General features: G+C 40.1%; 1 protein-coding gene across 5 annotated transcripts in view; it reads left to right on the forward strand.

Annotated features, from left to right (window-relative positions):
• Window positions 1–18,959, forward strand: part of Ralgps2 (Ral GEF with PH domain and SH3 binding motif 2) — a 139,045-nt gene that overhangs the window by 118,152 nt on the left and 1,934 nt on the right. For 4 of the 5 annotated variants that reach the window (XM_057769272.1, XM_057769273.1, XM_057769276.1 and 1 more), the window contains 8 exons: window positions 344–479; window positions 1,043–1,194; window positions 6,912–6,966; window positions 8,863–8,940; window positions 10,381–10,486; window positions 13,796–13,888; window positions 18,170–18,275; window positions 18,821–18,912. In XM_057769272.1, the coding sequence (XP_057625255.1) occupies window positions 344–479; window positions 1,043–1,194; window positions 6,912–6,966; window positions 8,863–8,940; window positions 10,381–10,486; window positions 13,796–13,888; window positions 18,170–18,275; window positions 18,821–18,912 (818 nt within the window). The remainder of the gene's footprint in view (window positions 1–343; window positions 480–1,042; window positions 1,195–6,911; window positions 6,967–8,862; window positions 8,941–10,380; window positions 10,487–13,795; window positions 13,889–18,169; window positions 18,276–18,820; window positions 18,913–18,959) is intronic. The other variant, XM_057769275.1, reaches the window with a different exon arrangement.

Genomic DNA, 18,959 nt, shown 5'->3' on the forward strand with positions numbered 1-18,959 from the left:
ATCTCTTTCCTTTTTGACAAATTAGGGAAATGTTTATACAGCCTCTGTTTAACATATTTAAGAGATAAAAATTAGTAGATTTTTGTATGGTTGGAGGTTTATTTTAGAATTTGGAAAATACATATCTCTTCAAGTGAATTAAATAGAACTAACAATACACACTATGATATCAGAGAGTTTTGGTTTGGTTTGGTTTTTTATTTTTGGATTTTTGTTTGTTTGGTTGGTTGATTTTTCCAGACACAGTTTCTGTGTGTTAACAGCTCTGGCTGTTCTGGAACTCACTTTGTAGACCAGGCCCTTGAAACCTGGTGACAGTTTCCCTCTGTCCTCTCCTCTCTAGGTCCTGAAGTGGGAGCCTCTCCGCAGAGCGGGAGGAAGAGCAGTGCTGCCGAGGGGGCCTTCCTGCCACAGACACCCCCGTCCCCTCGGAACCTGATTCCACACGGACACAGGAAGTGCCATAGCTTGGGTTACAAGTCAGCACTTTCAATTTTGTCTTTCCATTGTTTTTAAGTTGTTTGCAGATGGATTTACTTTTGATTTCTTTGTTAGTAAAACATGTTTCTATATTCTGTTTACTTAATTAGTTAAGTAGAAATTAAGTGCCTGTGTGATTGGTCTTCAGGTTCAGAAAAAAAATCTATCTTGTTTGCCTAAAAAGAGTTTTCTTTTACCTGCATTTGGAAATGAGTGTATCAGAGGAAGAACAATCAGGATCTCCGAGAGCCACAGTAATAAATCCAGAGAGCTATGCTGAAAGTTTCCTTTTAAAATTGTAGCCTTGTTATCAGAGCTATCAATTGTTGTGACAAATACAAATAATAAACTAAATTATAAGAACTACTCTCTTTAGTCCTAAATACAAGGGGAGACCCCGATTCTCACTTAGTGCCATTAGTTTTGCACTGTTGATTGCTGAAGGAGGAATGCATTTTCAGTGGGCATATTCTGTTTCAGACAAACTCAGAACACTCTTGATTATCTTTTATGTCCTATGCTAGAAACAGGAGTTGTAAAGAGTGTTTCTCTTTGTTCCTAGTTTCATTCATAAGATGAACACAGCAGAGTTTAAGAGTGCGACATTCCCAAACGCAGGTCCACGGCACCTGCTGGATGATAGCGTCATGGAGCCACATGCACCATCACGAGGCCAAGCTGAGAGCTCCACGCTTTCCAGTGGAATTTCCATAGGTGAGACACTCACTGGGGCCGCCCACTGCTGCCAAAGAAGAATTTGAACAAGCAGGAAAAACCAAAATAGCTTAACCACAAAAACATTCATTAACCCTAGCACAGTGAGTGGTTCTCAATCTCCCTAATGCTGTGACCCTTTAATGCAGTTGCTCATGTGTGATGACCCCCAGCCATAAAGTTATTTTGTTGCTACTTCATAACTATAATTTTGCTACTGTCATGAATCATAATGTAAATTTATGATATGCATCTATTTCATATGTGACCCCCGTGAAAGGGGGTAGGCCGTTTGACAACCCCGGTGTCGTAACTGTCTTCCCTAGCATAAATACAAAACATATGATTTAAAACAAAGGCACAATCAAATGTGAGGCGATGGTAATAGTTATTATTTTTCAAGTTTTGACTCCAAATGAGAAGGCATTTGAGAACTTTGAGAAAGACTATAGGCTGCTTTAATTGGTTAACGCATGCAGTTTGGCTGAAAGTGAGGATAAGGAAGAAAGGAAGGGGTCAAGTGTGACTCCAAAGTCATTTAAATTATCAGCTCGTTAGCTGATGGTGATCTTACCATACACAGGACTGGGAGAGAATTGTCTGACTGGCAACATATTTATTGAAGTGTGGCTGAACTTGGCAAGTCAAAACTTAGATTTTGAACTTCTTTGGTTATAATAGAAATGTCAGGCCATTGAATGTATGAAAATTAAATATTTGTGGTATTTCAAACTGTAAGACTTGTTTAGGTCACCCAGGTATAGTATAAATAAGTAAGGACATTCTCGCGTATAGATGTTTATAGAAATTATTTTGTGTATATGTGTGCTTACACCACACATGTGGAGGCCAGAGGTTATCATGGGATGTCTTCCCCTAGCACTCCTTACCTTATTTTTGAGATAGACTCCTGCACTGCACCTGGCCGGCACCGCCAACAACCCCTCGGGGCCCTCTTACCTCTTCTCCCTTGCTGGACTACAGGCATGCACTGCTGTGGCAGGAGTGCTAAGGCACCCAGACTCAGTCCTCATGCGAGCACAGCTAGTGCTTTACCCACTGCAGAGGGAGACTCTAAACGTAGCCATATCTGATGCAAGTGCCCATAGTTGCCTAAGGTAAGGTTTCATGATGGAAGCGTGTAACACGGCAGAACCATTCACCTTGTGTTGAAAACTGAGAAAGAATGTCTTCTCTAGGACATTCCCCTTAGTGACCTGAAGACCTCCCACCACCTCCCAATAGTGCCACGCCTGGGGACCGTGCCTTTAAAACATGGACTTCTACAGGATATTATAGGTCCAGACTGTAGCAAATCAGCACACCAGTAATCCCAGCACCTTGGAGGTCGAGGCAGGATCACAATTTTGAGGATAGTCTTGAGCTATACATTAAGACTTTTTTTTCATAAGAAAAAGGGAGAAAAAAACTAGTAACATGAGAATGAAAAATTGACCAAAGATTTGTAGGGATTAAGTTCCTGTGCATTAACAAGCATTACATAGCAGAACCGTGGCTGGAGGGCCCCGAGTAGAGTAAATTGGTTTGGTTGGAGGTTCTTTGAAATTTTTTAATGATTTAAGCTTTATTATAAAGAATTTGCAGCTGGGCGGTGGTGGTACATGCCTTTAATCCCAGCACTTGGGAGGCAGAGGCAGGCAGATCTCAGTGAATTCAAGGCCAGCCTGGTCTACAAAGCAAGCTCTATTACACAGAGAAATCCTGTCTCTGGGGGAAAAAATCTTACAGCAAAATTAACCAGACCCAAAGTCTCTATATCTCATTGAACTCCTTTATATACAATTAAAATAGAATAGCCCTCAAGCTGTGGAACCTCACACTGGAGTGTGTGTGTGTGTGTGTGTGTGTGTGTGTGTGTGTGTTGTTGGGTTTTTGAGACAGGGTTTCTCTGTAAGGCCCTAGCTGTCCTGGAACTCTGTAGACCAGACTGACCTCAAACTCAGAGACCCACCTGCCTCTGCCTACTGAGTGCTGGGATTAAAGGCGTGCGCCACCACCGCCTAGCCACTATCGATATTTTTATGACTTTATCCACCATCAGAAAAGAAGAGGAAGAGGACAGAAAAAATAGTCCATGGCAAAGTTAAAACTAAAAACAAAAATCTTACCTTTGGATTAAGAGAACATCAGCTGCACCCAGGTCCTATCACCTAATATTTGCCCTGTGTTGTTTTCCTTTCTTCATGGTATGCTGTACCCACTGTACATTTGTTTACATAGTTCAAGCATGTATTATAGGCTAGGATCCACATAGGGAGAACATGCAGGGTTTTTTCTTTGTGATATTGTATGGCCTCAGTACATTCTAGGTCCATCCATTCTCCTGAAAACTTGGTGGTCATTTTTCTTTAGAACTATATTCTTTGGTATCTGTGTGCCAGATTTCATTATCTGTTCCTCTGTTGACAGACAGCTAGGTTGGTTCCATTTCCCTTAAGCAGCAGTAAACGTGGGGTGCAGATACCTCTGTGGTAGGGCATGGCATTCTCAGGGTATATGCCAGGAATGAAGTAGCTGGGTCATTTCTGAACTGATTTCCATAATGGCTGTAATTTGTACCCCACCAATAGGGAATAAGGGTTCTCCACATCTTCCCCACCATTCGCTGTCAGATTTCTTGGTGGCAGCCATCTGACAGGTGAGAGGGGTCTTGAAGAAGGTTTAATTTGAAGGAAGCTTTTGATTATAGCTTAAATCTCATTGCTTGTGATGAATCTGCTTAAGTTGTTTATATCTTCTGAATTAATTTTGGTATATGATAGACATTTAGAAATTCTGGGTTTTTCAGCTTTTTATAGAGTTTAAATCTTCATAGTAATCTCTGATAATGTTCTGTTATGATCCTTCTGTCATGACCCTTTTGAACTCTGATTTTGCTAATTTGTGTCTTTAAACTCTTTTTGTCAGGTTATCTAAGGGTTTGTCAATCTCACTAGCTTTTCTCAACCGTTTGCTTGATTTTTGTTTACTGCCCCTTTAATCTTTAAATACATTGTCATCTAATGTGTGCGGGGTTGGCTGTGTTTGTTGCCTCTCAGATTTTTAATGTGAGCACTTAACCTCTACAGATGTGTCCCAGAGGTTCTTCTGTGTGTGTTTTCATTATCATTTGACTTTAGGTATTTCTTTTTTTACTTGAACTACTCATTTAAAAATGTATTTTTAGTTTCTAGATATTTTGTGGTTTCTGTAGTTATTATTCCATTGAGTTATTCCACTGTGGTCTGACACAATACAAGGAATTAATTCCAATTTTTTGTTTGTTTGTGAGGCTTGATTTGTATTCTGTATGATAATTTGGAGAAGGTTCCATGTGCTGCTGTTAATTGTTTTACTTCTTTGTTTAAATTTTTTTTTTCCTTTGAGTTTTCAAGATGGTGTTTCTCTGTAGCACTGGCTGTCCTGGAACTCGCTCTGTTGGCCAGGCTGGCCTCAAACTCAGAGATCCACCTGCCTCTGCCTCCTGAGTTCTGGGATTAAAGAGATGGGGCACCACCGCCTGGCTTGTTTAAAGATATATATAAGTCATGTCTGTGTGTGTGCATGTGTACGTGCCTTCCACCTGTGTGTGCCTTTGTGGGTGCATGGCCAGCAGAATCTAGAAGATGGTCAGCTCTTCTGCAGCTGGGATTCCACTTGACAGGAGTGCTGGAAACCAAACTTCTGAAAAAGTAGTATAACTTTCATTTAACCCCGAGCTATCCTTCCCAGTCTGTTTTTAATTTCTCTGTAATTCTGTGTATATGTGTATGTCAGTTTGTGAGTACAAGTGCCCGTCAGGCTGGCGTTACAGGCCTTTGTGCGCTGCCCAGCATGGGTTCAGGAAACAGGTCCTCTGCTCTTAACTGCTGAGCCTGCTCTCCAGCCCCCATCTTTAAAACTGTGTTTTATTATCTGATCATGATTTCTTTTTATAATTAGAGACTATATCCATAGTATGCTCAGTTGTGGTTTTAACAAAGAGAAAAAGGTCTTCTGACTGTCACGTTGCTCAAGGGCTAAACTATATTATTGCTATAATCTTGATGTCAAAACCAGTAGAGATCCATTATCTGAGCATACTGGCTCCGTTGGCCTGAGACTAACAAACCCTAAACACAGAATTGCTTCTGAACCCTTCAGTGCCACTCAGCACTTGTTTGCTTTGGTGCTGTCCTCTGATATAAATGCTGCTAATTAAACGTCAGAAATCAGTTGTTACCGGAAATACCTCTTTAGTAACATTGTAAGTAGTCCATGTGTAGTATCAGCCTTGATCTAACCTGTTTTCAGTTAGAAGTTTGTTATTGTGTGTGTGAGTGTGTCTTGTCAGAAACATAGGTGAATGAACCATACGTGAATCTCCATAGAGTCGGGATTTATTGAACAACAGATTCACAGGTACTGCAATTTTATGGCAGCAGTTTGCCAGATATTACCACTTTCCTTGATCTCCTTAGCCAAGGCAAACACGGGGTCTTTTATTCCAGTCTTAATGGAAAATAGCTCCACATCAGATACTACATACCACACAGAGTGGCTACAAAGGGTGAAGGAAGCAGAGAGACTCAGCTAGGAAACTGGCAGAAAGGCTGATGATCATTGGGGGTGAGGTCACAAGCCAGCAGGAGGTCTGTGAGGGGCTGCAGCTGCTGCTGTGGAATCTGCTGGCTACAGGATAGGGGGTGAGCTATAGAGTTGAATCCAGGGACAAAGGGCAGGACAAGTCCAGCTGAACTCAGATGGATGGACAGGAAGACAAGCAGACAGTCTGAGTAAGTCATCTCAACAGTAAGAACAGAGCTGAGCTACAGCGTGTCTGCCCATGATGGGACGGTGAGAGTGGCGTCAGGGTGAGGGAGTTGCTCCCTTCTTGATCTGGTGTCACCATTGAGTTCTTGATGCTGGTTTTCTTCATGTGGTGTGAATAGGCACATGTGCTCTTACAGTCCCAATTCACGCTGGTAGGTTTATAGGGTTTGAATCCCAGCACTTAAAAAGAAAATCCCTGAAAGGAAAATGGCTGAAGTGTATAGTCTTGATTTGAAGTAAGGATGCAGTAATCTTCTACTATTTGCCTACATAACAGCCTTAGGAGAACTAAGACATGGTGTAACTGAATGAAGTAGTCAGGTGCCATCCTGTACTCTAGAACAGCTGTTGGGAGTGGTTACAGTCAGCTGGGCTAAGCTCTGTGCTGTGAAATGCAGTGGTGCTCAGACTGTGCCGTGCCCTGGGAGACTCTAGTTCAGATCTGATAGAGCTGTTTATCATGGTCGTATATTGGTTTCCGAACAAGAAGTTAGTATGTCGTGACCTTCTTTGGATTTCAGTTTTGGCAAACTTAGGAAAAAAGTCTTTGCTCTGAACGCTTTGGTAGAATTTTTTTTATTTTATTTATTTATTTATTTATTTATTTATTTATTTATTTATTTATTTTGTGGTGTTGATAGTCTAACTCAGGTAGACCAGCACTCACCAGTAAACTACATCTCCAGCCCTTGGATTTTTTTGTCGTCATTGTGTGTTTTTGTTTTGAGACAGAGTCGACTATTATTTGACCAAGGCTGTCTTTGAACGTAAAGTCCTCCCCTCTACACCTTCTAAATACTAGGATTATTATTAGCATGTACCACCAGAAAATTCATTTTTTAAAGTAGAAAGTCTAAACTGGAAAAATTACTGATACAACAATAATGAATAACTCTTGGTTTTAGGGAGTAGTGATGGCTCTGAACTAAGTGAAGAGACCTCATGGCCGGCTTTTGAAAGGTAAGAGAAATTAGCCACTAAAATTGCTTTGACCTTTGGCCTGTCTTAGGAAATAATATGAATGTGAATTGGAAAACGTTGTTGTTACTTATTACTATTATCTTTTTACTGGCAGAAGAGATGGCAAGTAGATATATAACTCTGGAATTGTACATGAGAATGGCTATTGTGATCTTTATATATGTTTATTTGGTGTTTACATGTGTTTTGAATTTTTGAAATTATAACATTTTTTAGCAATAATAAATGTCAAATAAAAATTTTTAAATAACCATAATTAATTTCTGTGTACCAAAATAACATTATTTCCATAGGTCTGTGTAATCTAATGGTAACACATTTATTTAACTTTTGCATTCATAAGGACAAAATAACAGCTAATTTTAAATTACAAGTAAAGATTGACATTTGACACAAGAGGTCAGTGCATGTATAGTGCTTTTCGCTAACCTACTATACAGTCATGCTATCTTTCCTTGTTGCTTTAAGTTACAAACCCTGTCATCTGTGCAGAGACAGTGTGCCATATTGATCATCAAATAGAACTCTCCCTGGGACTAAGGACAAGTTATTCAAATGGGTATTTACCACACATCCATTTGAACTCTTAAGTTACCACTTCAGTACCTCATTTGGCTCAAGACATTTGACTTGACAGAAATAAGTACTCCATTGTTACACATAAACCAAGATCCGAAGTCATAAACTGCAAGTGTACTGGGGAGGTGGGGAAGTTGGTGCTTGTTTTGCAATGCTGGGGGTTGAGCCCAGGGCCTCCCACTGAGCCTCATCATTGTTTCAGTATTAGTGTTATGAAAACTCCAGGTCAGTCACTTTTAAACAGGAATACTTGAAATTATATTTGAATCATTAATTTCAAACTGCTTGTTAGAAACTTTCTCTTTAAAGATTTCTCATTAACAGGATTGGTTAGCAATTGTTTCTTAGGTTGTTTAAGCTATAAATGCATAACCCAATGTAGTGGTGCATCCCGGCAGGTTATCTCGGAAGGCAGTTTGTAATGTGTTGACCTTCATACCTCTTACTAGTGTTCTTCCTGTATGGCACAGTTTGTTTAACATACGTTTGCAGTTAAAATATCTATACCTGTGCCAGGGTTAAAGCAGTAGCTCTTCAAACAATTTGAAATCAGTTAAAAAATGCATCCCAGAAAGATTCAGACTTGAAACACACACACACCAAATGCTCCATACCAAGCTTAGGGCCCTAAGCATGTAGCACATGTAGCAAATGTTGTTCCATGAGCCATCTTCCCGGTCTCTGAATCATGGTCTGAATTGTAACCACTATCTTCTCCCCTTATTTACTAGATTAAGTATCATGTATCTCATACTTTGGTTTTCCTAAACAAAGAAATACCATTGTTTCTGGGTTTATATTTCCTGTATCAAATATGATATGATAGGAAAGACAAATAACTCCTCTATGAACTCCTCAGTTTGTCTCTTCTAGTTTCTTTGATAAGAAATTTTCCTCATTCATTTTAAGTTTATAAGCCACATTGCTTTTAGGTGTCTTCATAGGGACATAATAAAATGAATTATTCATACAATTCTGTGTGTCATATTTAAACTGGAATCCAAGAAGAGCAAAGGGGCTGTGGAACATTTTCAAGTTTCCATAAACAGTTGTTGTAACAGACATGAGAATGAGTGCTGTATAGCTGGGTAGTCTAGTGTATACTTATACCTGTGTTTCTAGAGTCAGTAGAGAGAATTGTGACTATGTTGCATGTTTTAAAAAAGAATCCTATCTTTCCCTTTTTACGGATTAATATAGAAAGCTGGATTACAAACTAGTGTACTATTCTAGGTGTTAATGATTCTATGAATAAAAATATGTGTAATGTATACAATTTATAATGGAATCCAACAGGAACAGATTATACCATTCTCTCGGCCCGGTGACAAGAGTGCCACGAAATGGCTGTCGAAGCCACACGAAGGCCAGCAGGTACAATCCCCCTGCATCAGGGGCCATAGAACTCCCTTCTGGTGTTGGTGGCTGGCTCATATGGGTGTTGTCTGACTTTTTTTTTTCTCTTCTTTCTCAAATAATTGGTTTTAAAACTAAACAAATTGCCCATGAAAACTTTCTTTCCAAGATTTATTCTAGTTTAAATTTGAAGTATTCTTTCTAAGTCACAGGGCTAATTATTAAAATTTGCATCTTTATGTCACATTTCAAAAATGCTACAAAATTGTTAGTCCTTTGACTACACACTAATGATGCTGTGTAAAAATCAATTTGTTACTCTTAAGTTGCAATCAAAACATTTCTTTTTCTAGTAAGTTTTTATTCTATTTGTCTTTTTTAAGTAAGTTTTTTATCCAGATAAACCATAGAGCCTAAATTTAGACAAGTCTGTTTCATTAAGCAATTTTTTTTAGCTGGGCCTCTACACTGTATTAGCTGTAGAAGCACCTAAAGATGATCCATGCGGGGGTAGGGGTGGGGCTCATAACAGGAAATCACTCAGAAGAACAGAGCAGCTCTTGAGAAGCAAACCCTGTCAGCTTGATGGTGTCTCCTCTTGTGTGTCCCCTCCTTTTAAACAGCTGAGCATGAAAATTCCAGGTTGTCACTTTGAAGACACCTAAATAATTATAAAGAAACTAAACATCTGCACTCTTTGCTGTGTTCAGAGTTCTACATCTCATAACATAACACCAGAGATTGGCATTTAAATCATTCTTTTTTAAATATAAACTCTAAAATAAACTGAGGAAAGATGTTACAATGGTTACTAAAATATATGAAATGGGCATCCTGAGCGTGGGGTTCTTTGTTTAGAGATCTCATAGGCACTGGCAGCTTTTGAATGTCACTGAAACTTACTACAGAAAGCCAGTTTCTAAAAGCATGTTATTGACACTGTTACTTTTATTTATATACTTTAAAATTAAGTGTGAGTTTTCTGGGGTTGTTTTTGTAGGGTTTTTTGTTGGTTTTGTTTTGTTTTGAGCTTGTTAGTTGCATTTTCTGTTTTATATACTTCTAACAAAATCCTTGTCTCTCTTGCCAGCAGTCAAGAGTTTCTGATGCGTTACCACAGTGATGTACTGTGGCATGTTAAGAAGGGGAACAAAAGCCTTAACTTTTTTTTAACTAATCTTGGTTCAAATGAATTCCTCCTCTCTTTCTAAGTTGTATCTGTTGAAATATGTAATCGGATGTGTGTTTAATCATCTGACTTTAATAACTTCCTCATTAGCTTTATGACAACTTATAAATCTCAAATCAGTAAGTCTTTAAAATCCTCAGTGTCTTACCAGCTCTCAATAAAGAATCAAAGTTTTAAAGTTAAGAATATTGAGGTTTCATCTACCGACCCTCTTAATGACTGCTTCAGACATGTGCTTAGCCGCTTTCTGCTTGGTCTTGTTGTTACAGTTCTGCAGAGTCGGAAGACTTGGCGGTGCACTTGTACCCAGGAGCTGTTACTATTCAAGGTGTCCTCAGGAGAAAAACTTTGTTAAAAGAAGGCAAAAAACCCACAGTAAGATCCCCTTATTCTAATGTAGGTCTGAAGCTAGGCTAATGGCCCGAGAAGCACGGAAACTGGAAAAGAAACATCCATAGTAGAGTTGTGGCCACTAAAAACACACTGTCCTCATTAGGGTTGGTTTTGGTTTCTCCTGGACAAGGAGCACTTCACTCTGAATCAAGAAGGTGAGCACACAGAGACAGAAAGTGCGCTTGGTTTCCCTCGTGGGGTATTCCCCAGAGAAGACTGCTTGGACATGGGTCTATCAGCTTTATTAGGTAACCACACTGGGTGTTTGGGATCCCAGGCCTTTCTCAGAGTGAATTTTGAAGCACAAAAGCCATGTCCACTGCATTTAACAAGAGTAGTTAGCCAGATGTGAGACTACAGAAGCCAAAGAGCAAGGTTAGTGCTTTTAGAGACTTTCCCAGAACTATGGAGTTTGCTGGGTTAGGCCTTTGTTTTGGTTTGGGTAGGTGGTGCTGTCTGTGTGCTGAGTTTTACAGCCTGAGCGGCACTTCCATCGTGGAGCTGGTTGTGCTGAGGTCGGGGGCCTCATTGCAGCTTTTATTCTAACTCGGGTGGCTACTGTAGTTTTCCCCGTTGACTTGGACAATCTTATTTAGTCTAAAATTTATTTGTGCACAGGAAGTGAAGAATGAAGGGAAAGGAGTCACTGCTCCAGGTCATCAAATTCCCTTACCCTGTTGATTAAAGTATTGAAGCTATTATGTAGATTGCAGCTAAATCATATTTTAAATGTGCTTAAATCAGATAGTCCTGAACTTCAGTTTCTAAGGTAATTCTTACCCAAAATTATTTTTTAATGGATCCTGAAAATACATTAAGAATAACAATAATAAGCTAGGTATGGTGGCATACACCTTTAATCCCATTATTCAGGGAGTAGAGTTTACATAATAAGTTCCAGGCCAAACTAAGTCTACACAGTGAGACCTTGTCTCAAAAAAAAGAAGGGAAAAAAGTATATGATAATTTATTTAGAAAAATTGAAAGTAGAGTAATTCCTAAGAGCTAGAATAATTTTGTTCCATGAGCTTATTTGAACTTTGTAACGTATTTCTCCATGTAAACAGAATCCCAGTACTAAATGTCCTCCAAATATCCCTGCCAGAAACAAGAAACTAACAGGACAGAACTTGTAGTATATAGAAAAAAAGTTTGATTTTTCTCACAGTATAATAGTTTGATTACTAAGAAAAGTTTTTTCTTTTCTCAAATCACAGTACAGTTTAATTTAAAATATATATCTACTGGGCAGTGGTGACACGTGCCTTTGATCCCAGCACTAAGGAGGCAGAGGTAGGCGGACCTCTTGAGTTTGAGGCCAGCCTGATATATACAGTACAAGTTCCAGTCTGGGTTACATAGTGAAACCCTGTCTTAAAAGAACATTAAAAAAAAGAAGAAGAAGAAAATGTATACTTTGACACATATCTATACTTACAGCTTTTGAAAATCTAAGGGATTCTGAAAATGTGAAAGTGATCCATCTATGTCATCTTACTTTGCTTTTTACATGACATTAAACCAAAGGTACACACATTCAGAAAGCTAGCTCTCGAGTGACCTTAGAGTCACATGTGGGCTGTTGTCTGCTAGGTGCTAGAATCTAGCAGTAAGCATGCAAAACTAAGTGCCTGCCTTGTGGAGAGTGTGCTCCACTGAGGAAAGCGGAGAGGTTAGCATACAGATGGGCTTCCAAAGGCTGACTGCATCGCTAGCACCGTGAGGAAGAGTCCCCAGAAAGAGATGTGTACAGCATCACAGCCCTGAGTTCGTGATCTTTCTGCCTCAGCACCCTGAGTTATGGGTGTGCTGCTATCCATGCCCACTCCTTCCCTTGTTGTTTTCGGTTTTTGTTATTGTTTATTTTTCAAGACGGGGATTTCTCTGTGTAGACTTGGCTGTCCTGGAACTTCCTCAGTAGACCAGTCTGGCCTCTAACTCAGAGATCCGTCTACCTCTGCTTCCTGAGTGCTGGATTTTCAGGTGTGAGCACACATGTACTGGGTCACCCTGTGTCAGCACTGCTAAGGGATGGTGTGATAAAGGAAAAACTGGTAAATGTCAGTGAGCAGAAACCTTAACAACAGCTGCTAGCCCTGGAAGCCACAAGAATGAAGTTGACTGGAAAACGGGAAAAACGAAAGCAGGGGCAAGAGTGAGAAACCTTTCTGTGAAAAGAGCGAAAGAGCTGGTGATGTCGAGAGGGCAAAGGGGGACTCTAAGGAGGGAAAACTCTCCAGGCACACTGTGTAATTAGGTGGAAGAGGGAGGAAATTGAGATGCAGTGGAGAGAGGAATCACTGCAAACACAAATTAAGAAAGAGGAACTGGATGTCCAGAGCATAAAGAGTTAAGTGTGTAGCTGAGTGGTGGTGGTTCATGTCTTTAGTCCCAGACTGGTGTACAGAGTAAGTTCCAGGACACCCAGGGCTACACAGAAAAATCCTGTCTCCAAAAAAAAAAAAAAAAGTTAACAGAACTCAGTAGCAAGAAAGAAGGCTGATTTTTGTGAGTCTATAAACAGGCAGTTATGGAATGTGTGTTGAAAATACAAGTTTTTTTTTAATCCAGATTTAATCTATTTAAACAGAAATTATGTAATGACTTCATGGGAGTTAGTGTAATAGAACTTTGAGGAGTGGGTATGAAGTAGTTGTCTATACAAGTTCCGGGATAGCCAAGGCTCCACTGAGAAACCCTGTCTCAAAAGAAAAGAAAAGGAGAAAAGAGAAAGAAAGAGAGAGGGAAAATGGAGAAAGAGTACAGTGACTTGATGGAGTAAAAAAATATTTAAAAGTGCTGTGAGATTGGTAAACACAATCTTACCTGTCGGCAAAGCTGTGTTTCCTCCCCTGATACTCTGCTGCTAAGTAATCAGATACAAAGAAAAAAGCTGCTTCTGCGGTTCCCCCTTATCTCACTAAACCATGAGCTCAGTGGCTAAACTGAGTGGCCAGCAGTCTACCTGCCCCCCCCGCCCCAGGTGTTTGCAACTGAGCTCAGCCTTTCCATGTGCTGAGGATCTGAACTCTGGTCCTCATGCTTGCATACAGCAAGCAAGCACTTTATTGGCAGAGCCATCTCTTCAGCACCTAAAAGTTAGGATTCTTGATGAGATGTGGAATTACTTGACTTCTGAAGTGTCTTCACTGAAAGTGACAGTGATATCCGAGATATAGATTTAGAGGTGCTGTAACCTGTCTCTAATAACTGAAGCGAAGAATAGAATAGTGTCACTAAGAAGGTCAAGTCAGAGCCTTTCAGTGATGTTTTCAAGTTTATCTTTTTCAGGTAGCGTCTTGGACAAAGTACTGGGCAGCCTTGTGTGGAACACAGCTTTTTTACTATGCTGCCAAATCTCTGAAGGCCACAGAAAGAAAACATGTAAGTATTCCTCCTCAAAACCATTAGCTTTGTTTCACTTCTTCCTGGATGTACAGAGAATACCCCTAATAGGATACAAGATAACATTTTTCATCCAGCCGTTACCATGCTTACTCACTCCTAAATGCATGTTATAGTCAGAAATGTGTTTAAACAGCCATTCCAAGGAATGCCTTGGAATCACATTTGTGTTTCCAAGTTTTTCCATTGCAAATGTTAAAATAGCACATTGCAAATATCTGTTTTGGGATTAGACCTGTCTCAACCTGCATTGGGTCAGACCATGGCTCAAAACCCCTGCCTTGTAGCCTCAGTCCCTACTATTTAAATGTGAACATGAAAACAATACCTAAAATTCTGTCCCATATCTGGGCATAATGACACACACCTTTAGTCCTAGCACTCAGAGGCAGAGAAGTTATGATCTCTGATTTCAAGGCCACACCATGAGTTCCAGGACTACATAGAGAAGACCCTGTTCTAAAAAGAACAACAAAAAAACACATCTCAAAAACCTATCTCGGACTCTAGTGCAGCATTTCTCCCAACGGTGAAGAGGCACCTGTGGGCACAGTAGTCACAGCAGCCTGCTTTCATACCCTCCATGGTTCCTTAAGAGCCTCTTGATGCTCTGTATGCAGCCTCTTAAATTAGTGTGCCAAGTCTTAGATTTTATTATGGTATTTCACACATAGGTTTTGTCTTGTTGATCTTCCTTCCTCTATCTTTTCCCACTGCCCCCAGCCTATACCCCCTTTCTTCCACCAGAAGTCTCTTCTCCCACTCCATGCCGCATGTTCTGTGCCCCTCCCCCAACAACTCTCTCTTCTTCTGGTCCCCTTCTTGGTTTCATGGCCTAAGCAGACCTACATCTACACACATATATGAACATAGAAGCTAGGATCTGTAGGATCTGCACATAAATGTGGGTTATCTCACACATTTTTTTTTTGATCCGTCCATTTCATGCAGTTTTCACTTTTTCTTTGTAACTGGATAAATTCTGTTGTCTATATAGCATATTTTTACTATCCAGACATGTAGGTTGGTTTTATTTGCTTAGTATTGTGGATAGAGCAGCAATAAACATGGAAGTGCAAGTATCTGGTGTGATAGAATGTATATAGGTGCATGTCCAGAAATGAAATAACGTAAAACCTGGGTTTATGGGTCATAAAACCTCTGGTCTTATTTCCATTGTGACTGCACTCCCACCCACAGTAACCAAGGCTTCCTCCTTCCCCACATTCTTACCTGCATTTGTTATCTTGATCTAGACTAAGTGAAGAGGAATCTCAATGTAGTTTTAATTTGCATTTCCCTGGTGGCTAAGGATATTAAACACATTTCAAAATATTTACTGGCCATTTGTGTTTTATGCTTTGATAACTGTCTAGTCCTCTCAATAGTTCATTTATTACTTGGCAGTTTGGTTCATGTTATGTTTAATTTTTATTTGCAAATTTCATATGTGAGTACACTGTGTATGAATCATTTCTGCCCTCGACTCCTCTTGTGTGTCTCCTCTTGAATTCATGACATTATTTTTTGTTTGTGTGTGTGTGTGTGTGTGTGTGTATACACAAAGATATGCAGCCTACTGAACCCAATTAGTGTTGCCCTTGTTTGCATGTGTTTAGAGATGTCCACAAAGATTACAATGAGTCAAAGGCCAGCTTGGGCTACAGTATGAGACCTAATCTCAAAAATGAGGGAGGAGAGAAGAAAAATACTTGGCAACCATATGCCATACATATACCTGAATTGAAGTAATTATTTGTTGGTCCATGAAGAATAAACTTGGGAAGAAAAAAGAGGTATTATTTTGTTATGTCTCTGTTTTTTGAATGTTTAAAAACGAAAGCATACTGATTATATAAAGTTTTAGTTAAAGTATATTTAATGCAAAAAAGAAAAACTACAGCTATGTTTAAATCTATCATTACATAGTAATGATTGAACAATGTGTTTTATTAGTTAAAATTTTAAAAACCAAACCTGCACTTGGGAGAAAACTATGTGTTATTTATAAAGAATAAAACAGAAAAGTAGAACAGGGAAATTAATGGAAGGTAAAATGTACTAACTAGCCGGCTTGATTAAATGATCATTCATTAGACAGAAATGTATAGATGGATGATATTACATTAGCTGTGATATAAGATTACATGTGGTCAGAAAGTGTGTATGTATGTGCAAGCGTGTGTGCTTGCCGGGGGGAGGGGGGCTGTCAGTATTCCTTTAATATACCGTAGTTCCTCATCTAAGAAAAACTTCTCCGGTTACCTTTGAATAAGTGCACAAAGATATCGGTAGAAGGATATTCCTGTAATGGTTATAATAACAGAACTCTTAAAATACACAAAATAATTATCAGTAAGGAAATAGTTGTTAGTCATTTAAAACCACAATCACAGCATAAATGTACCCAGTTAGCATGAAACTGTCAGTAACAGCACAAGTTCCACGCATAGGAACAGGTCAGCAAAGGGGTATCACTTTCCAAACGTGACTCTCCCCTTGTGGGGTGTCTGTATTTATATCTCATCCGCCTTTGCTGTGAGCCGTATGTCGCTTGCTAATGCAGCAGAGGTTAGGAGGAGCATCTTAGAAAGTTACACTGTCTGTTCTGAAGTGAGTTATGCACTGTTGGGTGTGCCATCCTAACCTGGTTTCCTTTGTATTTTTGTGCCTCTCACATCACTGTAGTCATATACTGTAGTCATTCCTTCCGTTACTTTAACTGTGAAAGATATGTAGTAAACGAGCATGTTTAAGCCTCCTCTAGCGTAAGACACAGCACATCACCAGAGCTCTCATTGCTGTGAGGGAGCCACTCTCAGGTGGGCTTCATCTTACGTGTCATTTTTGTCACGGCCTTGTTTTCCTTCAGAGTTTTACCGTACATGTTTCCTTACATAAACGGCAGTTTAACTTCTTAACTGTACTTGCGTTTGCATTCTCTTTTCCTTTTTCTCACTGTGTAGCCTCTCTGGGCTGGAGCTCTCTGTAAACCAGGCTGGCCTTGAACTCAGAGGTCTTCCTCCCCTGCCTCTGCTGGGATTAACGGTGTGTGCCACCACACCCAGCTGCTTGAGTGTTTGTGAGACCGAGTTTCTCTGCTTTGTACTGTTGAAGTCATTGTTGATGTCTGTGGTTGTCACTTACTGCTTTTCATAGCCAAACAGTCTTCTATTTTATGAGTTATCATAATTTAGTCATCATTCTCTTGGTGAGTATTTGATAGGTTGTTTCATCCCTATTTCTGTTGTGGATGTTCTTGTGCACAGATTCTCTGGGTTATGTCTTGAGGAGTGTAAATATTAAGCTTTTCCAGAAAAGGGAAATTGGGTTTCCTGTCACCAGAAATAATGGGACTCCCAATGGCCGGTGTGGAGCACAGCTTTATTTTGTCTGCCATTGGTTACTTAGTGAGTTTCACCCTTCCCGTGTTTTTTCTTCACAAAATGGCTGAGGTTCTGTTGCTTATTCTTATTTTAGTTATTTGGTTAATAAAGTTCTGCATTTAACCAAGCCACACTGTCAATCACACAGTGGAAGTGACTTTTACTTTGTACTGTGACTTCTGGCAACTTTTTTTACACACAGCTAGATTTGAGTTGTAGTATTTTTAGCACTCCTTATTCCTGTTAGTGAAACTAACCTTACTTTCTGCCCTTTCCCCACAGAAAAGAGGTAAAAATACCTCCCTTTTTTTTAATTTTTGTAATTTTTCTTGGTTTTGCAAAATACAAGTAAGAACTGTTGGATAGCCTTGCTTGCATATGAAATCATCAGACTGAGGAAGCACATGTGTTAGGATGCAGCCGTGGCTCCTAAGTCAACAGTTCTCACCCTGTGTGTCAGGAGACCATGGGAAAACATGGGTGCTTACATTGCAACTCATAGCAATAGCAAAATTAGTTACGAAGTAGCAACAAAGTAATTGTATGGTTGGGGTCACCACATGTGAGGAACTGTACTGAAGGGTCACAGCCTTAGGAAGCTGAGAACCACGGCTCTAGGTGGAAACACTGACCAGGAGAAGCAGCAGGTTGACAAGCACGCTTTTCAGAAATGTATGGTGGGACAGTGGCTGTGATGAAGCGTGGCACTTGGGCATGCCTGTGTAAAGAGGGCATGCCAAGCTGACCTGGGTCAGCATTAGGTCATACAGCTTACCTCTCCTAAGGACAAACTGACACCTCCCTTTCAGTGAGAACTGGCCATAAAAGTCACTGGTTGTCACCGTTTGTTTTCTCTGGTTATCTTACATCCTAGTTCAAGTCAACGTCAAATAAGAATGTGTCTGTGGTGGGGTGGATGGTGATGATGGCTGACGATCCAGAGCATCCAGACCTCTTCCTGCTAACTGACTCCGAGAAAGGTGAGCTTCTAGCCAGACGGGGATCAGAGGTGCTGCAGACACTCACTCCTGAGCCCTGATCCTGGTTCTGCTGTATCACCGACAGGGAGGTTGGAGGAATTGCGTCTTTTGATAGTACTTTTATTCCATTTTTATGTTCTAAGCTTAGATTAAAAGCCCAAGTAATCCAACTCATGGAGTCTATATTCTGACTTTGAACAAAGGCTCACTATATGTAATATAGGCAGTACCTCCTAGAGTGAGCACATAGTAAGCGTGGGGTGATAGTATTTGCAGACTATCTAGAGAAGCCACACAGCTTCTTTAGTGAACAATTAGGGAACCACAATCCCTTCACTGTGCGTACGGTAGAAAGGTGATTTTCTAAACGTCAGATCCTGTGAGCATATGGCATAAAAAACTGTATTGGGAAATGAGGCTGTGGATGAAGAGAATTCTGAAGCTGAGCACTGGGGTCTGTTTCACTCAGTCGTCTTGTCTGGCTGGGATGTTAGGTTGTATTGTCTTTAGATTTATTGTTTTCTACTTGCTTTTGGTAATTTTAGGAAATTCATACAAGTTTCAAGCCGGCAGCAGGATGAATGCAATGCTGTGGTTTAAGCACTTGAGTGCGGCCTGCCAGAGCAACAAACAGCAGGTGAGCAGTCCTCCTCCTCCTCCTCAGACTCTGTAACGTCTACATTT

Source organism: Chionomys nivalis, chromosome 5 (genome assembly GCF_950005125.1).
Source record: "Chionomys nivalis chromosome 5, mChiNiv1.1, whole genome shotgun sequence".
NCBI classification, from domain to species: Eukaryota; Metazoa; Chordata; class Mammalia; order Rodentia; family Cricetidae; genus Chionomys; species Chionomys nivalis.